Consider the following 9,810-nt stretch of genomic DNA (forward strand, 5'->3'; position numbering starts at 1 on the left):
GGGAGGTCAGCCCACACCTGGGCAGGAGATGCTTCTGTGGCCAGAGCCTCTGAGCTGGGGGGCGGGGGGGGGGGGGGCCTAGGTGGCGGAAGCCATGGCCTCCTCCTCTCTGTGCTTGGCCTTACTGATGGGGTCCCTTGGCAGCATCAGTTCCTGCATCATGATGTACATGGGGCTTTGCGGGGAGAAGTTGTTTTTCTGAAGGAGGAAAAGGAAGGCCGACGGCTGACAAAAGGGATGGAAATGAGTTTTCTGGGAGAAAAGTCTTCCTGGGTCAGGATGGGTGAGGGGCTGCGGGACGTGGACAAAAGGCAGAGTGAGTATGTGCTGATCTTACAGCAAGACAGACTCACCGCCAGGGACAGCCAGAGCAGCCCCACGGGGCCCTTGGCCGCACTCTTGGAGGACTTGGAGAACTGCGCCTGGTACCGCACCACATTGAGGAAGCCCTCCAGCCCCACCTCGGTGATTTGGTTTCCTGGTGGAAGGAGCCAAAAGTGCCTCTTACACCACCACCGTCAGGGGACACCCTCCACAGCCTCACTCCACCGCCAGCTCCCAGCTCGCCAGCTCTGACTCCTCTGCCTTCCCTCAGCCTTTTTCTTTTCCCCACCCCTACTTCTCCCTCTCACTCCCTTCAGTTGCCCGACCCAGGAGCTGACTTCCTCTCACTCAAAAGGGCCTCCGACATCATGATGGTGTCTCTCCAACCGGGGGAGAACCAGGTTTGAGGGGGGGGGGGGGCGCACCCTTAGGGCAGTATGGGCCTCAAGTAGCCTTGGGACAGGAGGGCAGGGCTGTTTGGCACACTTACGGAGAAGGTTGAGGTGCAAAAGGACCTTGTTCCCAAGCAAGAAAACTTTCCCATCTCGGTGTTCCACGGGCTCCAAGAGAGGGTTGACCATCTCGGTAGCTTCAACAATCAGCTGCTAAAGTAGAATAGTAATTGGAGCAAAGGAGAGGCTGGTCAACAGGTCACTCATTCATTCATTCAACATACATGTTTTGAGGGCTGGCTATAGTCCAGGCTCTGTCCTAGGTGCTGGGGATACAGAAATAAATATGCCCATATCCTCAAGAAGCAACGGGGTGTGGGAGGCAGAAAGTGAAATGATATATGGTATGTGTGCGTGACAAGTGGCAGAGGTCAGCGCAGGGTACTGCAGGAGCACCGAGGAGGGGCACTAGCCCGGTCTCCAGCAGAAGTGGCCTGTGAGCTGAAGTCTGAATGGTACCCAGTAGATACCAGATGAAGATGGGAAGAAAGGTGTTCCAGGCAAACAAAGCAGGTGGTAAAGGCCTGAAACAGTACATGGCACACGGGTTTTCCCGTTTCCTAAGGGCTAGCATGCCAAGGGCAGTGATGGGAGGGACTGGTGAAGAGAGGATGAGAAGAAAGCGCCATAGTCCTGGGGAGAAACAGCAGCCTGGACAAGACGGGACAACGGAGTGCGAGGCACCTCACCCCCTTCTCTACCTGACCATCCTCTTTTGCAAGGTCTTGTCTCAGATGCCAGAGAGATCTCCTAAGAGGGAAGGTCTCCTGATGGCCAGAGACAACCTCTCGGAGAGGACGGCTGGCAGGAGGGAGCTATGGGTGACCGTCTGGGAAGCAAGGAACAAATTGGTCCTAGTGGGTGGGAAAGGGAGACTCCAGGGCAAGGAGGGTCTGAGGAGCCTCACGCACAGTAGGGCAACAGCACGACTATAGACGCCCTGTGCCCAGGGCAGCTGTCCCAGCGAACGTGGAGGTGGTGATTGTCAGTCAGTGGCCTTTTGGGAAGCAAACTGAGGTGAGACAGGATCAAAAGTGTGAGCTCCTAATGAGCTAGGAAAAAGCGGGGGAGGGGGCTCCTCAAGCCTGAAGGGAGGGGCATCCTGTTGTCCCCCCGCAAGCCCAGGCTGGGACGGGGGGGTGTCATGTGGAAGTGGCCGCTGCCACAGTATAGGACGCGCCACCCCCACCCCCACCACACCCCCGCCCGGAGCCCACCTCTGACTCCAGGAGGATGCTGCGCTTCTCCTTGCTCCCAGTCTTCTGCCCTTTCCCCCTGCTTGGCTTCTGCTCGGGGATGGTCACCTCTGGGGCAGGAAGAGGGTCAGAACGCACAGTGCAGACCTGTTACCACCCAGAGTCCCCAGAGAGAAGGGCTGGGCCAGGGAGGCGACTCCTCAAACTGGGTTTGGGTGCAACAGAAGCGGAGTTTGAGGGGACCCCAGCTGGAGGGGGTCCTCTTCTCAGGGCAAGGCCACGGGGTCAGGCCCAGGGAAGCGAGCTGCAGTGGTCAGGATAAGGGACTGGAAGGAAACGGACTAGAAAGGGATGTGCCCAGGAGACCAGCGCGTGCCTCCTGCACACTGCCCCCTGCTCCTTCCTCCACACCAAGAAGGGGTACCAGTCCCAGAGGGGCACCAGCACTTACTCCCCTTGCTTGTCTTGGCGGCGTCTTCCTTCTTTAGGTTTCCTTGTATGGGTGACTGCCCAGACCCCGACTTCTCCTCTTTCTTCACCACTTCCTGTGAAGGATGTAAGAAGACAAATTAAAGTCCTCCCTCCTGAGGGGGTGGGGAGCCGGCTGGGAGGAGGCCAGTGTGGGACCCCTGGGCCTGAAGCCTTCTTGCCTCCCGCTCCCCCTGTGTCCCATGAGGTTTCCTCGCTGCTGCTCTCAAGATTGCCCAAGGCCCTCCTGCCCACAGCACACCTACCCCTGCCTTCTCCTTTTTCTTGACCAGGCCCTTCAGGGTCTTTGCTGTCTGCGTCTTGTCCGCCTTGTCTATCAGCGCGACACTGCTGACTCCCACCAGCAGATTCCTCTCCCGTTCTGCTTTGGATTCCCCGTGTCGAGACGAGGAAGGCTGTGCCCACAAACAGGAGGGAACGGAGGCAGAGACCAGTGTGCCTTCCCCAGCAAGGGGAGGGGGAAGCCTTGTTCCTGGGTGGCGGTCCAACCGGCAGCACCCCCCTCCCCGCCCCAGCTGCCTGCCTAAAGGCTAAAATAGTGCTGGGACTTCTGGGGAGGGTGGTGCTGTTGGGGAGAAATGGCAGAGGGACCCTGGGGTGGGGGTGGGGGCAGGGGCTCAGACTCTCACATTGTTCCCTGTGTTTTACACACATTTAATCCTCTCGACGATCCTGTGAGTAACATGCCAAGGTCACACGGGATTTCAAGTTCGAGCAGTCTAAATCTACTCTTTCTTTTTTTAATTAAAAAAAATCCTCACCCGAGGATATGTTTTTTATTGATTTGAGAGAGAGGAAGGGAGCGAAAGAAACATCGATGTGAGAGAAGCATCCATCAGCTCCCTACTGCACCCACCACGACCGGGAATCGAGCCCATGACCTTTAGGTGTATGGGAAGATGCTCCAACCAACTGAGCCACACTGGCCAGGGCTTCTCCTTTCTTTTAACCAACACATTCTGCCCAAGGAGGGATTCTGCAGTGACAGCCCGAACGTTTGTGAGGCCAGTGCAGAAGCTGGGCAGGGGGACAGTCAGGACAGAAGACGAGCTAGGACAGAAGACGAGCTGGGACAGGGCCAGCTTGCTGAGAAACAGCTGGCCAAGGAAGAGGCTGAGGCGCAGCTCACCGACCGCAAGTGCTCCTGGGTCCCCTTTCCCAGCAGGAGGCGCCGGCGCTCCACCACCTCGGTGTGTGTCAGCTCGAAGGGCTGCAGGACCTGGGCCGAGGCACAGCTGTCAGACCCTGTGAGCCCCATCCCCTCCTCCAGCCCGCCCAGCCGGCACACGGCACACCCACCTCGGCCAGCTTCAGGGCGCCTTTGTCCTGAATGCGGTTGTGGGCCAGGGACAGCCAGAGCAGAGAGCGGTTCAGCCGGAGGCCCTGAGGGTGGGGAGGGGTGTGAGCCCACAGACCGCCGGCTCAGGGGGTCCCTCCCTCCTGTGCACGCACATCCGCGATGTAGCCGGCGCCCTCGTCCCCGATGTGGTTGAAGCCCAGGTTGAGCGAGACCAGGGTCCGGTTGCAGGTGTGCAGCGTGGACAGGGCCTGGCCCAGGAGCTGCGCCCCATAGTCATCGATGTTGTTGTTCCGCAGAGACAAGTGCATGATCCTGGGCAGAGGAAGGGGACCGGTCACTGGAAACGCCGGGGCCTGGGGGCATGAGGAGGGTCATGGGGTCTGAAGTCTGCGGGGCAGGAATTGAGGGTGGCTGGGGAGGCGCAGGAGGGGCAAGGATGGGTGGGGACTAGGCTGGCTTGCAATGGGGGCAGGCCCAGTGAAGGGGTGGTGGGAAGGAGACTCACGTGCTGTCCAGTCCCATGAGCTTGTGATAGGACTGCTCGGGCAGTGGGTTCCCCTCCAGAGACACCTTCCTGAGGGTGGGGCTGGTCTGAGAACCAGGGGGCACCCCTGAGGCCAGTGAAGGAAGGGACAGAGGAAGTGTGGGGCTCTGAGGAGCAGCTTGAAGACAGAGTTAAAGGATGGATCCCAAAAGAGGAAATTACATGAGAACTAAATTATATTTAATCCTCCAGACTAAAAATCCAGAAGTGTGGCCATGGGAAAGGCCCACTCCCCAGAATTAGCAACCTATGGTGGGGTGGCCTCTGGAATGACCCCGAGGACCCCCACTTCCTAGTGTCTATGCCCTGTGTAACCCCTTCCCTGGAGTGTGGCTGGACCTAGTGACTCACACCTGGTGAATGGGATGTGGCAGAAGTGATGGGATGTCACTTCCAAGGTCAGCCTACAAAAAGACCGTGGCTTCCACCTTGGGTGCCCTCTGGCACCCTCTGGGTCCCCGCGAGCTGCCAGGTGGTGAGCACACTCAGACGGCCTATGAGGGACTCAGGTGTGGACACGCCGCAACCTATCAACAGCCACTGAGTGATCTCGGAAGCAGATGCTCCAAACCCAGGTGCGATGACTGCAGCCCCAGCCCACAGCTTTACTGCAACCTCACGAACACCCTGAGCCAGCAGCACCCACTGACCTGCATCCCGATCCATTTCACAGAGACTGTGAGAGGTCTGTTGTTTTACGCCCTAAACCCAGAGGCGATCTGTTCCACAGCAATAACCAATAACGTATGTCCTATCCACAGGCACTGCTTCTCGACGGTGCTGAGAGGACGGAGGCCTTTTCCCAGTCACAACACAAATTGAACTAATGGCTAGAAATGTCTCTATTTAAAAATTTCCTCCCATGGGGTAGCACTACCTCTCTGCTCCCGCTCCCTCTCCCCATGAACCGCTCTTTCACCCCCAGTCCCCAGGCTGCCCTGCAGCATCTGTTCCTACATCCTTCCCCCTCCCTCCCTGGACTGCCAGGTCCGGGAGGGCGAGAACCAGCAATTAGTACAGCGTCAGGCCCCAGGCATGGGGGTGGGGGGGGGGAACCCCCCGGGGAGAGAGTGGTGGTAGGGCTGATGGAGAGGAGAGGCTGAGGCCCCGAAGGCCAGGCTCTTCAGGCGCTGGTAGAGGCAGAAAAGGGACTCTGCTCTAGTCAGATGGGAGCTTCAAAACTCAACGGCTATCAGCTGCACGCTCTTCCACAGGGACGCCAGCCCAGGCCCAGAGCAGCTGGGACTTGTCACTCCCCTCCCCAAACGGCTCCCTCTGACCACCAATGGGCCTGGCTGCCAGGCCCTGGGCCTCCCCGCCGGCCGTTCCCCTCTGACCTGAGTGTGGATGAGCAGAGAGGCAGCAGGGCGATGAACGTGGCCAGGGTCTTATCCGTCAGCCCCACCTTCCAAAAGCTGTCGGTGGACGGCCAGGAGCACAGCTGGAACATGGCCTCCTGCCCACACGTCCTCCCCGCCACACCCTCCTCACCCCCCCCCGCCCCCCCCCCCCCGCCTCCCCACCCAACCTCCCCAGGATCTTCCGTCTCTTCAGTTCTCTCCCCTGAGCCGTCCCGTCCCCCACATTGCCCCTCCCTCCCCCCCCATGTCCCCTCACTTGATAGCCTGCAGCTGGCTGAGGGGGGGCAGGCATTTAGCGAAGATGCCCAGGATCCGCTCCTCAACCTTCCAGCCTAGGAAGGGAGAGAGAGAAGGTGCCTCGGCCTCGGGGAGGGGCTGGTGGGGGCTGGGAGGGCGGTGGGGGCGGGGCCCACCTCGGATGTAGATTTCCTTCACAGTCTTGTCCTCGGGCTCCAGTTCCACCTGGATTGTGGGCCGGAAGAACACGTACTTGCTCTCCACGCTGTTGAGGCTGCAGGAACCTGACAGGCGCTGGTCGTCTAGCAGGGAGAGGTGCCAGGAGACAGTGAGGGGCGGGGCGGGAAGGAAGGTTTGGGAGATGCTGGCCGGGCAGCCGCTGCTGGGGCCAGGCTGGGGTCTGCGGGGTTTGGAGGGAGACTCCCCTACACTCCCACCTGCCCCCTGAAGCCACCCCCCACCCACTTACACCCACCCTGCCCTGCGCCCCCCACCATTCAGCCGTCCGCGCAATGGGAGGCTGGGGATGGGTGAGGTGGCCGGGCGGGCACCCCAGCTCCACTGTCACTCACCGATGATGGGCTTTTCGGACACAGAGGAGGAAGGGAGGAAGGCCGGGTGCGGCCGGGGCCGGGTGACCACTTTGGGGAAGTCCGAGTAGCCCAGGCGGGTGCAGAGCTCCGCGAAGTCGGTCTCCAGGGACCCGGTGCACTGGTACTCCTCTGCGGGAGGGAGGGCAGCCGGCTTGGCGTCAGGGTGGGTAGGCCCCCCCTGAGGTGGATGGTCTTACAGGCATTTTAAAATGTCAGCCCCACGCTGAAAACAGCGGGAAATGAAGACGTGGGAGAAAGGACGATAGGGAGTGGAAATGTGCTGGCTTCTCCTCCCACCCAGTCAGTCAGGCGCTTCCACTGGCTCCCAGCTCCCTGGGGGGCCTCCCCAGGGTGTCCCCAGCCCAGCCAGGCCTGATGGGGAAAAAGAAGGAACTACGTCTTCACTCCCCTCCCAACCCACAGACCCCGCGGTCCAGCAGAGCCGCGGGCTTCTATGTATTTAGCAAACATTTGTACGGCACTTACTCCTCTCCCGCGCTGTTCAAAAGCTTTAGAAATATTAAGTCATTCAGACAGATGCCCACCGCATCCCACTACTCAAACCTGAGTGAGGCGCTGCGTCCCCAGGGACCCTGCTTTTTCCTGCTCCAGGAAGAAGTGGTTCCCGGAGATGGGAGGGGGGCCCCTGGCAAATGGGAGAACCTGCCAGCTCCTCCCCCTTTAAGATCTCTAATATTGCCCTGGCTGGTTTGGCTCAGTGGACAGAGCGTCGGCCTGCGGACTGGGGGGTCCCGGGTTCGGTTCCAGTCAAGGGCATGTACCTGGATTGCGGGGCACATCCCAGTGGGAGGTGTGCAGGAGGCAGCTGATCAATGTTTCTCTCTCATCGGTGTTTCTAACTCTCTATCCCTCTCCCTTCCTCTCTGTAAAAAAATCAATAAATATATATATATATATATTTTTTTTTTTTTAAAGATCTCTGATATTGGGTCCTCCCTCAGATACTCTTCCTTCGGGCTTTCCTATCTCCATCTGCCTCCTCAATCCAGAAACCTGGGAATCATTCTTGCTATGTTCCTTTCTCTCCACCCCATCCAGTACACCAATTCTTATTATTTCTGCCTCCGAAGTAGTTCTCCCAGGAGCCTAACCCCTTCTCCCTCATACCCCATTCCAACCACCACTGTCTCTCACCTGGACTCTTGAAATATCTCATAACCCATCTCCTTGCCTCTGTTCTCTCCCCTTCCACTCCATTTTCCATACAGAGTGGGGGGGGGGGGTGTTTAATGGCACTGGGGTTTGTCCTATCTCTCCTGGAAAATGCTCTTTCTCCAGCTCTCATCGTTGCTTGGGGAGTCCAGGAACAGCAAGTTCCTGCCCCTCTCGGGTGGCAAAGCTGTGGCTGTGAATCAAGACACCTTCCAATAAACCCTCCTTTGTGGATCACTAGCTTAGGCTGGGGTTCTACCACTTGCAACACACAGAGCCACACTCCTACCTAGACTTTTCTCGTGATTTTCTTACCACAGAGAATGTAAATTCCATGCACACAGGACTGTGCCCATCTTTCTTTTTGTGTTGCATCTGGCTGAAGAGCAGGCACCTTCTGGTAGCCCTCCCCAGCCCCCCGGTCCTCCTATCCTCCCTGGTCCTTCTTTTCTCATACATCATATCACATCTTATTGTCTTTGTCAGCATCGCAGAGTGCAGTTTCTTTAAGATCAATTCAGTTCAAACGTCGGCCAAGCTGAGATTCAAGGACTGTGATGTGAGCCAAACTGGGATTCATAGTCCAAGATGGAGCAGCGAGCTTGGCACACAGTGGGTGTGCAATGCATGCTTGTTGAATGAACAGATGAGTTTGCCGTCGATAAAACACGTTTTCACCATCAGCTCCTTGTTCCTCACTCAATGGGCAGGGCATGACTCACATTTCCATACGGCAGGGAAGAACCGTGCCCACGGCCACACACTTAACGATGGTGACCACGAATAACACTCCTGCATGTGCCAGGAGCTGGTACAGTCACACACTGAACTTCAGCCGGTGGAGCCCTTTCCCTACAGCACCTCTTGGCACCAGAAATTCTATTATTATTTCCTGGATCACCTGCCTCACCCGCCCAGCACTCCAGGTCAGTGCCTGGCACAGCAGCGCGCCATCCAGCCTGGCTAATGGGAGCCGCAGAGGCTGGTGGTGGCACACAGAGCCTCGAGGCCTCGAGGCCGGACCCCCCAACGCCGCCGCCAGCCTACCAGGGTTTTTGGGCTCCTCCTCGCCCACCGGCAGCAGCACGATCGGAGGCTTCTCCTTGGCCGCGCGATCCCCCTTCTTGGTCACCGTGCCCGACGACTTCTGGATCCCGGGACGCGGGGCCCTGGGGGAGGCTCCCTGCGCGCCCCCCTCGACAGACATGTCGGTGCCGTCCGCAGCGACTCTGGGGACCCTCCCGGGGGCGAGGAAGCAGGTGTGGACACGCCGGTTTGGGGGTCTCTATTCCGCATCCACCAGCCTGGTGTGTCCGCAGGGGCCGCGGCGTAGCTTCCGCGTCCCTCTCCACGGCAACGACGCCAACCCGGCTGGGCTGCCGCGGAGAGGGGGCAACCGCAGAGCGCGCGCGGCACGCGGCCGCCAGGGGGCGCCGCCGACTCACACAGGGAGGGGCGGAGCCGAAGGTGGGGGTGCGGCGGCGGGGCGGGGGGCGGGGCGGGGGGAGCGGCAGGACTTGGGCGGCAGAGATCCAGGGGGCAGGTGAGCCCTAGAGGGTCCGGCCCTGAGAACCGTTTGGGGAGGGAGCGAGCCTGGGTTCCCCCACGACCCAGGCAGAGCCGGGGCGGAGGGGACAGGGCTAGACGAGGCCAGAACGAAGGGTGGGGGCGAAGGCCGACGGGCGTCCAACCACCCAAAGTCCCCCAGGAAACTGAGCCCGAGAAAGCGGGAGCTGGTTCAGCCTATCAGGAATGGGGTGTCTGAGGAATCTGGGGAGAGTCGGGGTGGGGCAGATCCGCTCTCTGGGTCTGCCTGCCCTCCTAGCCGGTAGGGAGGGGCTCCTGGTGGAAAAGGCCCAGAGAGACCCCCGGTGAGCTGGTGTGGAGCTGGGTTCCTTTCTCCGCAGCACCTATTTGGCCTCCTCTGGGTCTGGGAACTTAGCTGATCTGCTGATGAGTTAATGCGTCTGGTAATGCTTTTTAGAAATCTTGAATTCTAAGTGCTCAGGCAGTCCAGACCCTGCTGGACCCTCGTTTGAGTATATCCTCTCCCATCCGCCTTCCTGCCTCCAGCCTCTCCCACCCCATCAGTTCCGCTGTCCCAGGGCCACTCCCAGCCCTTCCCACCTTTCAGCCTGGAT

General features: G+C 59.4%; 1 protein-coding gene across 1 annotated transcript; it reads right to left on the reverse strand.

Annotated features, from left to right (window-relative positions):
• Positions 1-78: 78 nt before the first annotated feature.
• LRRC71 (leucine rich repeat containing 71) lies at positions 79-9,006 on the reverse strand. The gene is made up of 15 exons (XM_036344955.1): positions 8,717-9,006; positions 6,476-6,625; positions 6,080-6,205; positions 5,923-5,998; positions 5,643-5,720; positions 4,267-4,335; positions 3,914-4,073; positions 3,761-3,844; positions 3,591-3,680; positions 2,707-2,856; positions 2,424-2,517; positions 1,994-2,082; positions 815-929; positions 354-478; positions 79-198 (listed from the first exon to the last, which is right to left on the reverse strand). Exons 1-15 carry the CDS (start codon positions 8,874-8,876, stop codon positions 79-81), a joined length of 1,686 nt encoding a protein of 561 aa, XP_036200848.1. The 5' UTR covers positions 8,877-9,006.
• Positions 9,007-9,810: the final 804 nt, after the last annotated feature.

The sequence above is a fragment of the Myotis myotis genome, unplaced genomic scaffold (genome assembly GCF_014108235.1).
Source record: "Myotis myotis isolate mMyoMyo1 unplaced genomic scaffold, mMyoMyo1.p scaffold_m19_p_18, whole genome shotgun sequence".
Taxonomy (NCBI): Eukaryota; Metazoa; Chordata; class Mammalia; order Chiroptera; family Vespertilionidae; genus Myotis; species Myotis myotis.